General features: G+C 41.3%; 1 protein-coding gene across 1 annotated transcript in view; it reads right to left on the reverse strand.

Moving 5' to 3' along the window:
- MUC2 (mucin 2, oligomeric mucus/gel-forming) overlaps positions 1 to 20685 on the reverse strand; it is a 66429-nt gene that overhangs the window by 12045 nt on the left and 33699 nt on the right. Inside the window, exons 31-42 of the mRNA XM_033138417.1 lie at positions 20563 to 20678; positions 16754 to 17206; positions 15317 to 15418; positions 10899 to 11178; positions 8920 to 10799; positions 6189 to 6655; positions 5898 to 5964; positions 5130 to 5372; positions 3773 to 4020; positions 2904 to 3087; positions 2369 to 2564; positions 925 to 1103 (exon numbers count right to left, since the gene is read on the reverse strand). Coding sequence (XP_032994308.1) covers positions 925 to 1103; positions 2369 to 2564; positions 2904 to 3087; positions 3773 to 4020; positions 5130 to 5372; positions 5898 to 5964; positions 6189 to 6655; positions 8920 to 10799; positions 10899 to 11178; positions 15317 to 15418; positions 16754 to 17206; positions 20563 to 20678 — 4415 coding nt within the window. The remainder of the gene's footprint in view (positions 1 to 924; positions 1104 to 2368; positions 2565 to 2903; positions 3088 to 3772; positions 4021 to 5129; positions 5373 to 5897; positions 5965 to 6188; positions 6656 to 8919; positions 10800 to 10898; positions 11179 to 15316; positions 15419 to 16753; positions 17207 to 20562; positions 20679 to 20685) is intronic.

Here is a 20685-nt window from a genome sequence, read left to right on the forward strand (position 1 = left end):
TGAAGACTTTCTCATCTCTGTACCTTCTTCTCTCTTATTGGTCAGTGATAGTATCTAATGGTGCCTTCTTTATCTGGGCACACTCAATAAGCTAAGTAACACAGGCTACTTGCATGCGGAGAAAACATAGTTGTCCATCCTGGCACAGCCCACCATAAGGTGCCATCATGAACTGGCAACAACAAGAAGAGAGAGGGTGGAGAGTAACCTATAGTGGCCTATCTCCATCCTTCCCGCTCATTCATCAGCTACTCTTTGGGTGCTAGCTTCCTATTTGCTTTTGCCCAGGGCATTTTAAGCTCAATGAAATAAAATCTCTGTGTAAGTGATAGCACTTTTAAACTGTTGGATAACTGTTTTTAAACAAAAACATCGGAAAGAAAAATATATTTTCAGAGTTGCATTTTCTATTAGAATCTGATATATCCAACTATTAGCAGGGTTCATAAAAGTATTTCAGTAAGCTTTTGGAAAACTGTATCTGTGACTAGAATATCTAAAAAATAACTTAAATAACAGAATGCGTGTGTACAAATGTTTGGATGCATTCATGTAAATTCATGCCCTACAGAAGCTATGGAGAACCATGGGCTATACAATCCACACAGGGGAATCAGATGGGCAAAACCCTATACACCATCCCTTCACTTCACCTACAGTATGGTTCTTGAATTAAGGCACTCATGGGAGAGTGCTAGTGGGCTTTTGTGAAGGCATACCCAGTAACTCTACAACAGGGATGGGGAACTTGTGGCTCTGCAGATGCTGCTATACTATAACATCCATAATCCTGATCAGTGCCTATGCTGGCTGGGGCTAACGAGAATTAATAGTCTAACAAAATCTGGAGGGTGGCAGGTTCCCCATCTCAGCTCTGCAGTTGTCCCAAATAGTTCCAGAAGAATTTAAGAAATATGCACTTACTACATGCGCCATTGGTAAGCCCTCTCCAATCAATGCAGACACCTTGGTCTGCACAGGTTAATGCATAGATCTGAAGACTTGCACATTCCATGCCACGGTTGGGAAGCCTGCAGTTATCAAACACGCAGGCTGCATAGTAGTTTTCATAATCAACAGCATCATGACACTTCTCAAATTCACTAGATGCAGGAAGAATAAAAACAGTATTAGGTACTGATGATCCATGCTTATCTCATCAAGGAACCTGTTCATTCTACAAATGCATCATTGCGCGCACACACACACATACACACACACACACTTATGTATGCATTTATAATCAATATCATAAAGTTATAACAAGGTGCTATATAAAATATAAAAATAAAATCAACAACAGTGTCCATAGAAAACAAAATTAGAAAAATCAATCAATACTGCATCAGAGGTACCCCATCAGAGGATATCATTGGCCAAGGTAGAGCATAATAAATCAGATGATCTATAAGGAATATATAATAGACTAGGAGTACATTCTCTATGGGCAAATTGGATGAAAATTTATTGAGCTCAGAGTCATAAAAAAAATAACAAGCAATGAAGGAGGTACAAGAGTCCAGTTTATTTGGGTTATTCATTGTTTTGAGGAAAATGGATTTTTGCTTTGCTTCCAGACCCAATTCCTTTTAATTTAATCCCATGGTCAAATCATTTTGACCATATCAAATGTCCCTATATTTAAGTGAATTTGAACTCACAGGTTGCATCTAGCAGCCTTGTCTACAAAACATGCTTTTCTCTGTGTTGTGACTTTCTGTGTGACTTTCAATAGGAGCAATCCTAACCCCTGATCCACACTGGTAGAGGACTAAGGATTCAGTGAAAGTTTCCTTCTGCCAGGCACCAATGCAATTATATAATCTATCCCCCCTCCCAGGCACTCAAGTGTCTATCGTAAGAAATAGAATGCAAAGTGTCATTTGTCAACACTATGATTCGAACTGCCGACCTTCTGATCAGCAAGCCCTAGGCTCTGTGGTTTAACCCACAGCGCCACCCACATCCCTCTTATAAAGATAAAACACTGTAAAGTACGTTCAGCACAAAAAGAAAAGAATGAAAAAAGAATAAAAGTGCTCAAAAAAATTTTTTTTTTAAAGAAGCATATCAGAATCCAAAAGTTGTATTTGTGCAACTGGATTAAAAATGGGAAAACAACCATTAGTTTTTGGTGACTCCATTACCACAGAAAAATCCATGCAGATATAGGATGAATTTCTAAAACAAAATCAATCTGAAGAGCAGGCAAGTGTAAGAAAGAAAGAGAGAGAGAGAGAGAGAGAGAGAGAGAGAGAGAGAGAGAGAGAGAGAGAGAGAGAGAAGCCAAACTTTTAAGCAACGAAGACCAAACACCAAACTAAACAGATACAAATCCTAAAGTGAAAATTGGTAAGAACACATTTACCCTTTAAGTAAAAGTTCACAGAGTGGAGATGGTTTGCAGGGCGGGGGGACTGTTGTGTCCTGAATCGGGGGCAATCGGGGGCAATGGGGTTTGGAGTCATCAGTAATAAACCAGTCATCTGCCATTTGTACACAGTTTTCTGCAAGTTCTCCATTGCGCAGCCGACAGTCATCTGCTGTATTATTGGTGCATGTACCTAAAATTGACATAAAGCAGAGGAGTTCAGGCAGCTGTACATCATTTGGTTTCCATTATGTTACTAATTATTATTTTTATCAATACTAATAATACAAGGTCTGAAGATGAATTTACAGAACTCGTAGCACAGAACTTTCTAAGTTTCATTAGGTGTGTGTTTTTGCAAACAATTTTCATTAATAGTAAAAAGCTGCTTGCACACAATATCTTATTATTACTGTTTAAATTAGTTGTGTCAATGTATTCCCCTAATGGTTCACCTTTATATTTCTGATACTGTTCTTATTATTTGCTTTTCAGTGTATCATTTTAGAAGCAAAAACAAAATAATCCTTACCACACTGGCCCTGGGTGTTGTTGCCAAATAGTTCATAGGGCATCCGAATAGTGAAAGATATGCCGTTGAAGGTTATATTTATCCTCGATTCAGGAATTTCCACCAAGTAATTCATACCTAACTGATGAATTTTGACACCATATTTTGTGTAAGGTAAATTCACAACCTTCCCATTTACGAGTACCTAATATCCAAAGGATGAGAAAAGATGTAAAATAGTTAGAATAAAAAATTGTATCTTTTCAAACAGCATTTTTAAATGCAAAAAATACCAGGGAAAAGGAACAAGGAATTGTTTTAGTCAATTTGCTGATTGGTTTTAAAGCATATAAATCTATATCTATATCTATCTATCTATCTATCTATCTATCTATCATTTATTTATTTATTTATTTATTTATCTATCTATCTATCTATCATCTATCTATCTAAATAAATAAATAAATATCATCTATCTATCTGTTGGATGAAATCTAACTGTGTGGGTGGACTTGGCTTGCACAATAGGACATTTCCTTCCCTCCATCCCTTCCAACTCTATGATTCTATTATTCTCTCCTCCCCATAGCCTCTTCAAAAGTACCCTGCTGGTGGATATGCCATTTGGCTGACAAATAGGCACAACTGGATCCTAGCCTGTCTTAAGAAGCGCTTTTTAAAAATTATTATTGTAATAGCCAAATCACTTATTGTTGGCAAAGCGTTAACTCAACCCAAAGTAACATGTTAACAGTTTGCAGTTTAAACTTTACACAATGTCATGAAAAATGAGTCAAGGGAGATACAGTACAAACTAATTTTCAAATCTGTTGTTAATTATCTAGTTTGTAGGATGTAGCTTTAAATCACAAAAGGCATTTGACTTATACCTCTATTTTGATAGGAACAGATGAGAGAGTGTGTATGCGTATATCCTGAGTTTCATGCTTTATAATGAGAGTACGTGGACAGGACACTGGTTCCCTTGGATCACAGTGATAGTTATCAATGTACACTCCAAAGTTGTCGATGGTTTGTTCAATCTCTTCCACCAGGGTGTAGGTACAATTGCCTTGGTAACTGTAGTAGAGGCCATCAAAGGTCTTATAATGAGGGTCTCCCCAGCCAGTGCAGTAGCCTTTAGAGAGACAATAAAATTGATTTCGTTGGTTTTTGTTTGGCAGCACACGGAGGAATATAAATAACATTTTGTTTCAGGAAGGGGGAAGAGAGCCTAATGGCTCTTGCACTGAGAAAAACTAGATGGAGTTTGTCACAGAAACTGTGACATTGAGTAAGATACTGTCAGCCCCACTAGCAGCACTAATGGCTCAAGAACCTGGAATCTCCTTCTTGTGAGGTATACAATAACATCAAAACACAGGATGGCAAAGAAGCAATTTGTTTTAGATCTCCATTTGTATTATCAGGCATTATGTGCTCATTAGCAATACATATATTTTTGACATTAGGGGCATGGCTTCCAGGTGCCACTCCCCACTTCTTCTCTACCAACCCCCATTCCTCCTCCTTTTGCACCTCACCCTCACTTACCGTAACACAAAACATATTTTTTCTTTAACAGCACTGGCACTGCTACTGCTGCTAAGAGGAGGATGGGAGCTGGGTGGCTCATTGAGGAGAATGGGGGTGGGTGGCAGTGCAAACCCCTTGTGCAGGACCTACTTAAAAGTGAAATTCTAAAAAATAAGATACAAATCTTCAAGCTTTTCTGGCAGCTGTCTTTTTAGCCCTGGAAAGCCATGTCTCTAACATCAAAAATATACGCACTGATTATTTTGTTACTGTGTGTGATAAGGGAAGAGCATCTCTTGCATATGTTTACAGGCTCCTTTCAATCCTTGCACCAAAAAGGGTTCAGAGGGTGAGCCATGAGTAGAAACTCCCTCACTTTATGTTCAAACATACGAAAAGACACAAAATATCTAATTGCAGCTTTACACCGATACAGGTATTCAAAGGGGAAACAAAAAGTTATATGAAGTCGCCTCCGAAAATGGCGTCCTGGATTATTTTCGGTAATCAGGCAAATGTTCTGGAAAACTGGCAACAGGGGCTAAATTGTGCCAAAAATGCCTAAGGAAGCTCCAAAACCCAAAAATTCTTGTAGTTTTTACTTGAAAAAACTCAACAACTTTGAAATATGGCAACCCTAAACTACACCTTTCTCCCTGTCCATAGGAATCCATTGAGAGAACACCTAACAGGTTTTTAATACAAACTCACAGTCACATTCCCAGTGCCAGCAGCATTTATTCTCATCCATCACACGGACAGGAGCAAGCCCATTGGAACATGTGGGCTCAGGCGGTGGTTCGCACTTTATGGGTTTTAAAATCCACTCGTCGTTTGAAATGCAAAAGGCCTGGACACAGTCACAAATCCACATAGATTCTCCAGGCTGTATTTGAGAAGACAGTGAGAAAATACATGACAGTTTAAATAGAACAACATTCATATCCAAACATACTGTATATTAAGGGATCAGAAGAGCAACCAACCGTTTCCCAGTCAACGTATGCCCTTGCAGGTTCATTCAAGTAATTCAACTACTGGACTGAAGATTATATTCAATGATATCTTGCATGGTTTTAAGTCCACACTTAACATTTTTGTACACGCTCAATGGCTCTAATGTAAAAGTGTAAAAAAATAAAAGTACAATATTCAACACTAGGCCTTTGCATACGATTTGGGGTAATACCCCAAATAGGACCAAATCAAATTGCTTTCTCTGAGGTTAGCACCAGATCACAAGATGCAAGAAACAGCCAAGGGAAACCTTCTAATCTGTATGTGTAAAAGCCAATTGCCAATGTTCTGCTCTAGCCTGACAGGTCCAAATGAAGACTATATGTAGTGATATTGCTTTACTTTTCCAACATATTGCATGACAAGCCTACCAAATGTGGATAAAATCCATATTTATTTTCTTTTTAACTCAATAATCATCAGAATTTATTTTGTCTTTTTTCTTTCATGTGAACGGATTACTGACATTGGTATTATCTCTCTTCAAATTTATAGTTTGGACAACAGCAAGTAACAGTGGTAACTCACCCTTTTCAAGAGAAAGGAAATATATGAAATTAACTTCTGAATAGGAAACTCATTCAACACATAATGGTGGTAGCTTCCCTTTCAGTAACACTTTCAGTAACTTTTTTCATTTGAAAATGTTAAGAGAGCAGTTTGAGTTTTGAAAAGGGGTAATCAGGAAAACTACTCAAAATAATTCAAGAAGATGTGTGTGTATTAATGAACAATGCATTAAAGAATACTTACCAGAATAGTCCCATTTTCATATGGGCATGGTCCTTTTGTGGGTGTGGACGTGGAAGTGGACGTGGGTGTGGACGTGGGTGTGGGTGTGGACGTGGGTGTGAGTGTGGATATCAGTGAACCAGAACCTGGAGTTGTACTAGTAGGATTTTCTGTTTTTATAGATATATTTGTAGTTGTGGTTGGCTCTGTTGTGGTTGTAGTTGTGGTTGGCTCTGTTGTGGTTGTAGTTGTGGTTGGTGCTGTTGTGGTTGTGGTTGTAGTTGTGGTTGGCTCTGTTGTGGTTGTAGTTGTGGTTGGCTCTGTTGTGGTTGTAGTTGTGGTTGGCTCTGTTGTGGTTGTAGTTGTGGTTGGCTCTGTTGTAGTCGTTGTTGGTGTACAATGCCAATAGTTGTAAACTACTTCACAGCCCCAGGAGCAGTTGGCCTGATAGCACATGCCTCTGTGCTCGCCCTGTTCTATTATATCACCTAGATTTTGAGAGATAGAAGTTAACATAAATAACTGAACCAAACCAAAGAAACAATGGCTGGGCTGCTTTCTGTTCAGTTATACTTTCTCAAATTGCTTCAGATAAGGGGTGATGAAAGCATGTGTAAAATTGAATTTCTGAATTGAAAATCTGAAATTCAGAAATTTCTGAATTGAAAAACTGATATTCCAGGGCTGCATTCCTGCTGAAAATCTGGTTACTCAGCAGATTCCATTATTTATTTTATTGATAATAAAATGTATAAGACACATTTTGATCTCTAAATGGAGTCATTCAATGCAGCCAGGAATCATAATCATAATCATTCCAATCAATGAAAATACAATAGAGCAACACATGAAAAAATGTGAGCAGCATAAAAACAAAACAGCTTCCTCTTTGCCAAGCTGAAACCTCTAAACCAAACATAGACTAGACTGCTCTTTGTGCCCAAATTCACTGGAACGGTGATGAATTTCACTGGGTCTTCACTGAAATTCTACCAAATCCATTATCAGGTAGAAGTTATGCAAATCCATTATCAGGAATGCCAGCTTTATGTATGCAAGGTTACAACCTGGCCACAAAACTAGTAAGAACCAGTTAGAATGAAAAACAACTAACAGATAAGGCCTCCGCACACAGCAACAAAACAAAACAAAACAAAACTTGGATTGAATTAGTGTTTTTAAGAGATGAAGAGAGGGTGGGGTACTAGGGTGAGAGAAAGTGGCAGAAAGCAGCTGGCTAGAGAATAAACAGTCACAGCGACACAGATTTTGCTAAACAGGAAGTGTGTTAATGGATGGTCTCACACCCAAAGGGATTTTTTTTTGTCCCACAGCTTTCAACAAAAGTCTGGTTTAAAACAGAACACTTCCCCCAAATAATGGCAAATCAGTGTTGCTATTGCGTTTGTTTTCTTATATTTTCAAGTTTTCCCACCTCACCCATGACTGCTGATGTATTATTTGTGTGTGTGTGTGTGCGCGCGTGTGTGCTTTAAATTTAAACTGGAAAATTTTCTGTAGTGCTCAGCAATGCATTAACTCAGCGATCCTCATGCTTTCCCCCTAGAGATCAGCTGAAAATTGCCGGGAGGACCACATAATAACCATTTTCTTGTTCTATAATTCAAAGCATATACATAACTTATCCTACCAGAGGCTTTTTTTTTGCGGGGTGGGGTTCTGTCGGTGCTGAAATCATCTTCAAAACCAACACCTTATACAAATCAACAGTGGAGAACCTCTAACCCTTGAGCCTGAGCACAGATTCCAAATTTAATCCTCAAGGGTGTTCCCTACAAACTACACTCACCTGCTCCACAACAGATGCCATATTTGACCTCAGGGTAGGGAAGGTACAGGCTACAACGGAACAATTGGTGGCTTAAAATGAGCCCGTGTTTGTTTCCTTGTGAGCTAGGCTCATTGTCAGAACCAATTAGCTGATCAACACTGACTGGCAGAACTACCAAGAGAGCCCCCCACTGCTGATCTTAGCACCAGAGAGGGTCTGTAAGGAAAGAGGGGGTCTTTCAAATATTCAGGGGCTGAGTCATTTAGAGCTTTAAACACTGTGGGCGCCTCAAATCGGGCCTGGAAATGAATTGACAACCCATGCAGGGTTTGTATGTGAGCAAAATGGAAACCCGGACAGTAATCTAAACAGTGCATTTTGAACCAACTGAAGTTTCCAAGTTATCTTCAAGGCCATGCTCACATACAGTGCATTGCAACAATGCAACCTGGAAATTACCAGAACATGGACTACAGTGGCCTATTAACATTCATCTCCTTGCTATCTGTCAATATTAGGAACCAGCACTATGGGTGTAAACCTTACTTATACAGCTGGCTTTATCAAACGTATTTCCCATTTGTATTGATACCTCATTCACTTTGAACCACAGTTTGCTTTTAAAATGCCTGTTATTTCACACATTGTCTCCTTTGTGCTAGATATTCTTGGGAACGCCTTAGCAGTGCAGGGTAGGAGAACTTTCTAATACTTTCCCTGGAGTTCGGGGGTGTAGAACAGATTTCCTAGATCACCTTAGTTAAACATTAGTTTTTAAAATAACTGTTTTCTGTCTTATTCTATAACATTTCTGAAAGGAAACAAAAAACAACAACAACACATTTTTATCATCTCCAGGACCAACATAACATAAAAATAATAATAAATGGAAATTTAACATTAAAAGGAACTTTTCATTTGTATCAGTGTAACTTATTGGATCAAACTTAAGATATTTACCTTCAAAAAATGTATTTCCATTCATTAAACAGGTGCAGTGGGTTGTAAGTGTAGTTTTAGATGTTGTGGTGGTTGTTGGGCCAGTAGTTGGTGATGTGGTTGTTGTGGGGGGTGTCGGTGTTGTTGTAGTTGTACTCGGAGTGGGAGTAGTAGTGGTAGTTGTGGTGGGTTCAGTGGTGGTGGTGGTTGGTGGTGTCGGTGTTGTTGTAGTTGTACTCGGTGTGGGAGTAGTAGTGGTAGTTGTGGTTGTTGTAGTGGGTTCAGTGGTGGTGGTGGTTGGTGGTGTGGGTGTTGTTGTAGTTGTACTTGGAGTGGGTGTAGTAGTGGTAGTTGTGGTTGTTACTGTAGGGGGTTCAGTGCTGGTGGTGGTGGTTGGTGGTGTCTGTGTCGTTGTAGTTGTACTCGGAGTGGGAGTGGTAGTTGTGGTTGTTGTAGTGGGTTCAGTGGTGGTGGTGGTTGGTGGTGTGGGTGTTGTTGTAGTTGTACTCGGAGTGGGAGTAGTAGTGGTAGTTGTGGTTGTTGTAGTGGGTTCAGTGGTGGTGGTGGTTGGTGGTGTCGGTGTTGTTGTAGTTGTACTCGGTGTGGGAGTAGTAGTGGTAGTTGTGGTTGTTGTAGTGGGTTCAGTGGTGGTGGTGGTTGGTGGTGTGGGTGTTGTTGTAGTTGTACTTGGAGTGGGTGTAGTAGTGGTAGTTGTGGTTGTTACTGTAGGGGGTTCAGTGCTGGTGGTGGTGGTTGGTGGTGTGGGTGTTGTTGTAGTTGTACTCGGAGTGGGAGTAGTAGTGGTATTTGTGGTTGTTGTAGTGGGTTCAGTGGTGGTGGTGGTTGGTGGTGTGGGTGTTGTTGTAGTTGTACTCGGAGTGGGAGTAGTAGTGGTAGTTGTGGTTGTTGTAGTGGGTTCAGTGGTGGTGGTGGTTGGTGGTGTCAGTGTTGTTGTAGTTGTACTCGGTGTGGGAGTAGTAGTGGTAGTTGTGGTTGTTGTAGTGGGTTCAGTGGTGGTGGTGGTTGGTGGTGTGGGTGTTGTTGTAGTTGTACTTGGAGTGGGTGTAGTAGTGGTAGTTGTGGTTGTTACTGTAGGGGGTTCAGTGCTGGTGGTGGTGGTTGGTGGTGTCTGTGTCGTTGTAGTTGTAGTTGTACTCGGAGTGGGAGTGGTAGTTGTGGTTGTTGTAGTGGGTTCAGTGGTGGTGGTGGTTGGTGGTGTGGGTGTTGTTGTAGTTGTACTCGGAGTGTGAGTAGTAGTGGTAGTTGTGGTTGTTGTAGTGGGTTCAGTGGTGGTGGTGGTTGGTGGTGTCGGTGTTGTTGTAGTTGTACTCGGTGTGGGAGTAGTAGTGGTAGTTGTGGTTGTTGTAGTGGGTTCAGTGGTGGTGGTGGTTGGTGGTGTGGGTGTTGTTGTAGTTGTACTCGGAGTGGGAGTAGTAGTGGTAGTTGTGGTTGTTGTAGTGGGTTCAGTGGTGGTGGTGGTTGGTGGTGTCTGTGTCGTTGTAGTTGTACTCGGAGTGGGAGTAGTAGTGGTAGTTGTGGTTGTTACTGTAGGGGGTTCAGTGCTGGTGGTGGTGGTTGGTGGTGTCTGTGTTGTTGTAGTTGTACTCGGAGTGGGAGTAGTAGTGGTAGTTGTGGTTGTTGTAGTGGGTTCAGTGGTGGTGGTGGTTGGTGGTGTGGGTGTTGTTGTAGTTGTACTCGGAGTGGGAGTAGTAGTGGTAGTTGTGGTTGTTGTAGTGGGTTCAGTGGTGGTGGTGGTTGGTGGTGTGGGTGGTGTTGTAGTTGTACTCGGAGTGGGAGGAGTAGTGGTAGTTGTGGTTGTTACTGTAGGGGGTTCAGTGCTGGTGGTGGTGGTTGGTGGTGTGGGTGTTGTTGTAGTTGTACTCGGAGTGGGAGTAGTAGTGGTATTTGTGGTTGTTGTAGTGGGTTCAGTGGTGGTGGTGGTTGGTGGTGTGGGTGTTGTTGTAGTTGTTGTAGTTGTACTTGGAGTGGGTGTAGTAGTGGTAGTTGTGGTTGTTACTGTAGGGGGTTCAGTGCTGGTGGTGGTGGTTGGTGGTGTCTGTGTCGTTGTAGTTGTACTCGGAGTGGGAGTAGTAGTGGTAATTGTGGTTGTTGTAGTGGGTTCAGTGGTGGTGGTGGTGGTTGGTGGTGTCGGTGTCGTCGTCGTTGTACTCGGAGTGGGAGTAGTAGTGGTAGTTGTGGTTGTAGAGGATTCAGTGCTGCTCGTGGTTGATATGGGTGTAGTAGTTGAGAACTTGGTGGTGGTAACAGCAGTGGATGGTTCTGTAAAGCAGGGATAAAAAGCAGTGATTAGAAGAAGGGTTGCTATTTTGCTCTTTAGTGTATACATTGATTGAGTTAAATGATTAAAACCCTTTTATTCAGCTGCAATGGTGCCCTGATTAATCAAGCCACAACTTTTTTCTAAAAATAAATGAATAAATCTGATATTACACAGGCATATATCTTCTAGAGATTGTATATGGTTTTCTTCAAAACTGTTGCTTTGCTTGAGTACATATGAATGGAGATTGTGCAATTAATTAATCAATTACCAGCACACCCATGTGTCAGAACTCGCCTGGGGGGCACACGCAGGCCCCGGAATGAGACAGACCTCTCTGGGCATCTTCCTGATGAAGCGCAGCCTGGGACGTTCACAAATCAGCCCCAGTGTGCACCAGTGACACATATCTAAAGACATGTGCTCACTCTATCAGCAGAGTATAGCAGAAACAATTGTGGAGCGTGAGTGTAGCATTCTAAGTGATTTATTACGCAATATATACAGGACAAAGCAACCATGGCGTCCTCTCACATCTTCTCCACGAAAGAGAGAGCAAAGAAGTACAAAAGTACAGTACAAAACGGAAGAGATAAGACTAGCTTCCGTTCTCAAACTTCCCAGGCCTGGAAAGTAAACACAGACATGTGATATAGCAATCACACATCCAGTAACGGAGGAGTGAAATGCTAACACCATGTGCATTTGGGCTCAGGAGTAAGCCTTACTGTGTTCAGTGGGACTTACTTCATGGTTAAGTTTGCACAGGACTGTGGCTTTAAAACCAGACAAAAAATTTAACCCACTCAGAGAACTTTTTTGGTTAAATGAGAGGGTATAGTACTGTAAATACACAACAGAGAAAATGTTCATGGGATAGCAGCCTTGTTCAATTAACTATCTGGTTTTAAAGCCGCAGTCCTGTGCACACTTAACCATGAAGTAAGTCCCACTGAACACAGTAAGGCTTACTCCTGAGCCCAAATGCACATGGTGTTAGCATTTCACTCCTCCGTTATTGGAAAGTGGACCAGAGAATAAAAGTGACAGTTTGGAGGTTACAACACAAGTGCAAAAGGAACAAGAGAAGATCCAAAAAAAAATTCAAAGGGAGTATGCATGCAAAAAGGATTTGATAATGGGAAAGTTGTGGTCCAGAAGGAAGACAAAGTTGTGCAATCATCCAGGGCTTTGCCATTTTACTACGAGAATGCTACAATGCTGCAAGAGAACAGAAGCCAGCAAGTTTTGACTTTTGGGTCGGGGCTTTTGAAAGGGTTGGAGTAGGGTAATAAGTTTGGGTATATTTTATGGAATTTTTCTTTCTTTATGGTTTTGACAGATGGACGTGGACATGATATATGGTTTAGACAAATGGATATGGACACTGCGGTAACAGAATAATGTTAAAAACAAATGGCCACAATTTTTGAGACTGGAGGGAGGGAAGGGGGTAGAAAAGGGGAGATGTGGTTTTTTTTAACTATTGTTATAATAGCTAAAATTGGTTAGAAAATTATAAAAGTTCAAAAGTAAACTGAGGCCAAGGTAGAGAAGAAAATATAAGCAATTAAGTTTGATGTGTTAATAATTTTAAAAATGATAAGGAGGAAAGAAATGTGGTGTAAATTAGATTTGAAGATGATTAGAAAACTGGGAAATAGGTTTTTATTTTGAAGTCAACAGGGGGGGATTTGAGGAAGTCATGGGAAAGATGAATTTGGAAGATTAGGAATACCTGGCCCAGGGAAAGGGCCAGGATTTTAGCAATGATTTATGTCAAATGAGGGGTTAAATGTGAAATGATATTATATGTGCCTCTGTGAGAGGGGGGTTTGGATATTTGCTCTCCTCGGTGGGAGGGGGGACTATGAAAAATTTAACCATTTAATGATTTGTGTTTTAAATTGAAAAATCTTATAATTTTTTAATAAAAAACAAAAAAGGTAGCCCCACGTAGAGCGCATTGCAGTAGTCTAAGCAGGAGATAACTAGAGCATGCACCACTCTGGCAAGACAGTCTGCGGGCAGGTAGGGTCTCAGCCTGCGTACCAGATGGAGCTGGTAGACAGCTGCCCTGGACACAGAATTAACCTGCGCCTCCATGGACAGCTGTGAGTCCAAAATGACTCCCAGGCTGTGCACCTGGTCCTTCGGGGGCACAGTTATCCCATTCAGGACCAGGGAGTCCCCCACACCCGCCCGCCCCCTGTCCCCCAAAAACAGTACTTCTGTCTTGTCAGGATTCAACCTCAATCTGTTAGCCACCAACCATCCTCCAACCGCCTCCAGGCACTTACACAGGACATTCACCGCCTTCACTGGTTCTGATTTAAAAGAGAGGTAGAGCTGGGTGTCATCTGCATACTGATGAACACCCAGCCCAAACCCCCTGATGATCTCTCCCAACGGCTTCATATAGATATAGATATAGATATTTAAAAGCATGGGGGAGAGGACGGAACCCTGAGGCACCCCACAGGTGAGAGCCCAGGGGTCTGAACATTCATCCCCCAACACCACCTTCTGGACACGGCCCCAGAGAAAGGAGCGGAACCACTGTATAACAGTGCCCCCAGCTCCCAGCCCCTCTAGACGGTCCAGAAGGATGTCAATGGTGTCAAAGGCCGCTGAGAGATCCAGCAGAACTAGGAAACAGCTCCCACCTTTGTCCCTAGCCCGCCGGAGATCATCGACCAGCACGACCAAGGCAGTTTCAGTCCCATGATGAGGCCTGAATCCCGATTGGAAGGGATCCAAATGGTCTGCATCCTCCAGGTGTGCTTGGAGTTGTTCAGCAACCACCCGCTCAATCACCTTGCCCAAGAATGGTAGATTTGAGACTGGGTGATAGTTGGCCATATTGGCCGGGTCTAAAGATGTTTTTTTAAAGAGGCTGTTTAATGACCACCTCTTTCAGCGGGTCTGGGAAGACTCCCTCGCAGAGGGAAGTATTTACCACCCCGCGGAGCCCATCACCCAGCCCTTCCCGGCTCGCTTTTATTAGCCAGGATGGGCAAGGATCAAGGAGACAGGTGGTCGGTTTCACTCGTCCAAGCAGCCTGTCCACATCCTCGGAGGTAACAGATTGGAACTGATCCCATGAAACATGACTAGACAGGGCTCTAGCAGTCTCCCGCCCCAGCCCTGCTCCCACGATGGAGTCTACATCCTTCCGAATCTGAGCGACTTTATGTGCAAAAAAAACTTTGCAAAAGCATTGCAGGAGATCTTGGGGTCCCTACCAGACCCCGGTGACAAAGGTGTACAACAAGGTGCCCCACTGGTTTCTCTACAGCTCTAGTTTGTACACAAAGAACATTTGCAACAACCAGTAGCCCTGAATCGGGTTGCACCTGCCAACAAAAATATTTAGCTAGCCCGCTGCATATCATCCTTTTGTGGATGCAGATGTGCACCTAGGTTTGCTCCCACATCAACGTCAGCGACAGCACATGGGAATTGCTTCTCAACAGAATTTTCATTTTTAGACACACATTAATTGAAGTTCCATAATGAGAGACAATAATGGAGCTAAAAGGATGCCTATTATTAAAGCTATGCATTATCTGAGCAACAGTTATAGATGGAAATTTTGGGGAGCTATGATTATAATCAGATTTATATCCACACCAATGATTACCTGGAACAGTAAGCCACCATTATCATTTCAGAGAACATGTGCGTCTTAAAGCATTTCCTAGCAGCATCCCAACACATTTTTTAAATGTGGAAACTGCAGAGTTTACCTGTGGACCATATTATTATTTTGTACCAAACAGTTTGTTCTATACTGACCTGTAGTGGAATAAAGTTCTACATCTTCAGGTGTGCAAGGTACTGTTGTTGTTATTTCTGTTGTTGTTGTGACTGGCGTAGTTTTACTTGTACTTCCAATGTAGGGAGTGCCGGCTGTAGTTGAGACTGTGGTGGCAGAACAGTCTCTGCAGCAATAAACACTAATTTCATAATCGAAACAAGTTGGTGCCAAACCACCTGGGACTTGGTCTGTGTTTTTACAGATGAGTCCTACAGAAGCGTCACATACCAATTTTTGTCCCAATTCCTCGAGTGACATGTTAGGGAAAGCTGTTGCTCTGCATGAAATGTTGGATGGCTGAAAGCAGATGTTTATACCCTTTTCTCTGATTTTCTCATAAGTTTCATTGTCACCACCATCCTTGTCACCACTTGGGGAACCCGTATTAATCCAAGAAGACCAATCACACACGACACACTCTGCAATGTAAAAAACAAAGCACATTTAGAAAGCATGTAAATGTGTGTATTATATAACACAGGTACATATTTGCTCACCGGAAGTTAAAGAAAGGACAGTTAAAGAGAGTTCTAATCTCTCCAAGCCAAAGAACTCTTATTTCAGGTATTAAAAGCTTAACCCTTTGAGCCTTAAACTGATAGTGCTAACAGATTCATCAGCATTTTGATCCATGTACAGGTTGACCAAAATGGATCATTGATGTTGATATTAATTTGGCAAATGTCTTTTGAGAAAATTTGAATCTTTTCAGACTTTCAACTAGAAAGGATTTTTCCACCCAACATCTCCCCAAAAGGGGAACATTATTAACAGCTCTGCAGAAAAATTATATAATCAAGCAAAAACACATCTCTGTTTCTATGGAGAAGCTACTTGTAGTGCTTGCTGTGGTTGTGGTTGTTGAATGCACAGCAAAGGAAGGCAGGAAGGATAGTAGTTAATGCATGCTCATTTCATATGAAAAAAAGTTATGAAATATTTGTAACAACATGATGGCTTATTCCAAGTTTCCAATTAAAGAAGTGCTATGATTCCTGCGGTTCAAGCAAGACCAAGACATGCTGTCTAGGGAACTCAAATTCCCTAACCATAACGCTTCAAAAAGTTTTGCTATGCCAGAAATGGGGAACCTGTGGCTCTTGAAGATGTTGGACTACACCTCAAATCAGCCCTGGGTGATGATAATTGTAGTACAACAGACCACAGATTCTCCATCCCTGTGCCATGCCATGTAGAAACCATTTCCTGCCTCCACATATCTCCCTACTTCCCCACTGTGATGCCCAAAGCAGGGAATTTCACAATGCCTGCAATGCTAGACCTGCAATTAGAGAAGCAACAAATACTTTATGATGTTCCACACATCTAACTATTATTTTTTCTAGATTATTGGAGTCTTTTCCCTTCCCACTCCAATTATTTATTTTTTAAGGAGAGTTTACTTTTCTGATGGAAGCTGCTCACTCTGACCTTTCATACAACCATGGCTACTTCATAATCCTATTACCGTATATGTATATTCTGCCCAATATACTCTACATCAAAGTTACACCTGCGCATTCTCTGTAAACATAGGGTAGAGGGGTAGCAGAAAGTCAGGACACAATCCTAAGAATAGAAAGTGAGTATTTATGGGAAAGATGCAAGAATCTTAAGTAAAACGAAAAAAGAAACATGATTAGATGTGCTGATGCAAACATGCTCTCATAATGCATTCAGTATTTTTCACAATTTTATGAGTGATTCATTCATTCCCACAAAGCAATATCAGGAAGCAATAATACATTCACTACCTGTAGTTGTAGAGATAGTGGTAGTTGGTGTAGTGGTACTTGGAGTTGTGATGGTAGTTGTACTTGTGGTGGTGGTAGTAGTTGGTGTAGTGGTACTTGGAGTTGTGGTTGATAGTGTAGTTGAGCAATCAGGATCCACATAGCAGCAATATACACTGATCTCATAGTTGAGACACATATCTACAGGGTACACAGTGTCAGGCCCAGCAACCTGATCTTTATTGTGACAAATAAGTCCAGTCGAAACATCACATTCCACTTTTTGTCCCAATTTCTTGAGGGAGTAATCAGGAAATTTCACTGCTCTGCACGATATGTTTTCTGGCCTTGTACAGATCTCTATGTTGGCTGCCCTGATGTTGTCATAGGTTTCATAGTCACCATACTGTGGGCCATAATGTGGGAAACTGACATCAATCCAATCAGACCATGAACATACCTCAGGACAAGGTGCTGCAATCAAACAATGACAGATAGAAATAGTTTAGTGATTGCCCAGATTATTCTGAAAGTTATATATTAGGAAACTGTTGCTCCAGTTGTGCAAACCCTGTCATAATAAATACAAAGCTGAAATAAGCTGAGTGCTTGTTGTTGTACCAGCACTGATTTATTGAAGTGTCTCCTTAAAACACTTGCCCAGGAATACCATTGATGGTTGGCATCCATCTGTCTCAAGAGACAATGGAGTGCACCTCTGGGGGTGAAGTAAAATCACTGTGTTAGCAGCAGCAAAGTGACCTCCTTGGGAACATGCCTGGGCAGTATATGGAGGTCCCAAATGACAAGATCCCCCTCTGGGCTCGCTGATGTGGCCCAAAGTAAAGTAGAGCAATATTTTGGCACAAACATGGCTAGAAGAGTGGCCAGGAGGTATACATGGCGCTGTCCAACTGTCTTAGGGACTCCACTCCACATTTGTGTAAGGCTTACTTCTTAGCCTTTCTTGTCCCAAAGATATCCCACAAGGCAGTGGAGGTTTAGGATCAGAGTTTTCCTTCTCAAAGATAAGCTAGCTTCCCAGCTTGACAAAATCCATCTGCCCCTCATTTTCCTCTACAGCACATGCAGAAACCGCTTTCTTGGCTGCTGGTCTCGTTTGATCAATTGGCTGGAGCCTCTCTTTACATGCAGGGGAAAGTCTCTAACTCACCAAGGGTTTGAGATCCATTGGGGTGTATGGGGTGTTAGGGGAGGGGTAGTGCCTCTGGTGGGGAACACATCATGCTCTTTCTGAGGTAGTCTGCCCACCTCCGGTCCCCACTTTGCACTCACCTCTCACCTGTGGCTCTTAGAAGCTGTCAGCGTGTGACAGCAGCCACACCCCAGGAAACAGCTTCAATTGGCCAGCTAAACCATTTTATAAAGCAAGCTTTGCCATTCTGCTAGTTGAGAAACTAATACAAAAATTCTCAAACAAATGGACTTTCTGAGGTTGAAACATGCAAATAAGGCTGTATTAACATGTCCTCATGGATTGTAACATCATCAAGGATGCCCATACCAACATTGCAGAAGCTTAGGAGATACTTGGGTTTCTTATGGCATGAACTTTTGTAGGTCACTAGGAGCCCTTCATACAAGAAGGGCCTATTGAAATTCGCCATCCTATTTGTGAACAAAGAAATTGAAGGGTATTTCACCAAATTCTTCCAGTGAAAGGAGAAATTCTCTAGCAATTCCCCATTAGCAACGGCAGAACCATTTCTTTTTCTTAAGGGTTTTTTTCTGCTGCTGCTGCTGTTACTGTAACTGGCAGTCTGTCCACCACTTTGCAACCTTTGTGTTGCCCTAGAGCTAGTATTGCTCTTGAGCATTGGGGATGGTGGTGGGATGTGGAATTGGGCCACCAAAAAAACCCATGGTACAGGCCATTTAATGAAAATTGTGCACTGTGCCCTTTCCTGTTCTGGTGAGTTGAGAAAAAGAAAAATCTCATAATTTTTTTTGTTCATCAACAGATAAACAGGGGCATACACTGGATACTTTCACTGAGTGAAGAGGTGTATTCTCAAAATACTTCACACTGTAAAAAAGAGTCCCTTTTCCTAGCTTAAGGAGCTAGAAGCAGATGCTCACTTTTCTCGGAATCTCATCAATATAAATATGCAAGATACAGCAGAAGATTGATTCCCTCTAGCTTAGTCAGCTGACACTTCCTGTAGCCTCATCCTTGTAAAATGAGCCATCATTATACATTTTTAACTTTGTATTTGCTGATTTCATTTTTAAACAAGCAAGCAAGCAAGCAAATGCCTTAATTTATAAACCATCTTGCTTTTGTACTTACGTGTGGAGACTGTTGTCATTGGCAAGGATTATGGTGGAAGAAAAGAGGAGGGGAGAAAAAAACAAAAGTGTCAAAATTATCCACCAGTTCCTAACCAAATTGTATTCTTATAAGTCAAATTCCAACATGTGATAGAAGTTAAGATAAAATATTCTGACATCATTCCTTGAGACTAGATGTTAAAATTTATGCAATATTAATCTTAACAATAACAACAATTTTATTTATACCCCACCCATCTGGCTGGGTTTCCCCAGCCACAGCACAGAAACTTACTAAAACATCAAACATTAAAAATTTCCTGATACAGGGCTGCCTTCAGATGTCTTCTAAAAGTCAGATAGTTGTTTATTTCCTTGACATCTGAAGGGAGGGTTTTCCACAGGGAGGGCACCACTACCGAGATGGCCCTCTGCCTGGTTCACTGTAACTCTGCTTCCCACAGTGAAGAAACCAGCAGAAGGTCCTCAGAGGAGGGCCTTAGTGTCTGGGCTGAATGATGGGAGTGGAGATGCCTCTTCATGTATACTGGGCCGAGGCTGTTTCGGGATTCCCATAGGCATCTGGTTGGCCATTGTGAGAACAGAATGCTGGAACAGATGGGCCATTGGCCATTGTGAGAACAGAATGCTGGAACAGATGGGCCATTGGCCTGATACTATTATTATTATTATTATTATTATTATTATTATTATTATTATTATATCTTAAGTTGACTTACAGAAAATTGTGGAATTCCCTCCCTACAGAGGTACATCTTTATTGCACAGCTTTCACTGTATGCTAAACATGCATTCTTTTACTGTAGCATTTGAAAGTTAAGCTATTTTGTTTTCTAAGACCCACCTCTTTTGCTGAATTTTCAAAGTTATGGTTCACTTGGAATGATTTTATTGGTTTTTGTCATTGTAACTTATATTTGCTTTTAGAATTTTATATTCTATTGTTGTAATCTGCCCTGTGATCTTATGGAGAATGGTGGCAGAGAAATATTATAAATAAATAAGCAAACAGATGAAATTCCATGCACCCCTGAGAATTTCTGATCTTCTGGGGGTAAATGTTCACAATGAAACACAATGCCTGATCCAGGCAAAAAGAGAAAGGACCAGAAACATCTTTGGTGAGCGCAGCAGCTGTAATTAAATGCCAAGGCAATCATCATCATTCCTGAAGGATTGCATGCATCACATTGCGTATGCATGTATGCAAGTATGCCACAAAAAGGTGAGGCCACTCGCATTATTTTAAATAATTAATAATTCCTAAAATAAACAAAAATGTTACCAGGTTGATTTTAGCAGTCAATGCAGGGAAAATTGGGAATAAAAACAAAATAAGTAAAAAAATGCATGACAATAGTTCTACCACTATTGAAGTATGCATATTAAAGAGGTTTAGTAATGTAAAACTGGTTTTAGAAACATACTGTGCAGTTTAAGCATTCAATGTATTTCACTGATCCATGAGTAATTAGTTCATTCAAGCAAAGCAGAATCAGGAAGTAAAAATTCATTACCTGTAGTAGTGGTGGTGGTTGGAGTGGTGGTTGGCGTAGTGGTTGTTGCCGTAGATGTAGTGGTTGGAGTGGTAGTTGGTGTAGTTGTAGGTGCAGTGGAGGTAGTAGTAGCAGTGGTAGTGG

This window comes from Lacerta agilis, chromosome 1 (genome assembly GCF_009819535.1).
Source record: "Lacerta agilis isolate rLacAgi1 chromosome 1, rLacAgi1.pri, whole genome shotgun sequence".
In the NCBI taxonomy this organism is placed as follows: domain Eukaryota; kingdom Metazoa; phylum Chordata; class Lepidosauria; order Squamata; family Lacertidae; genus Lacerta; species Lacerta agilis.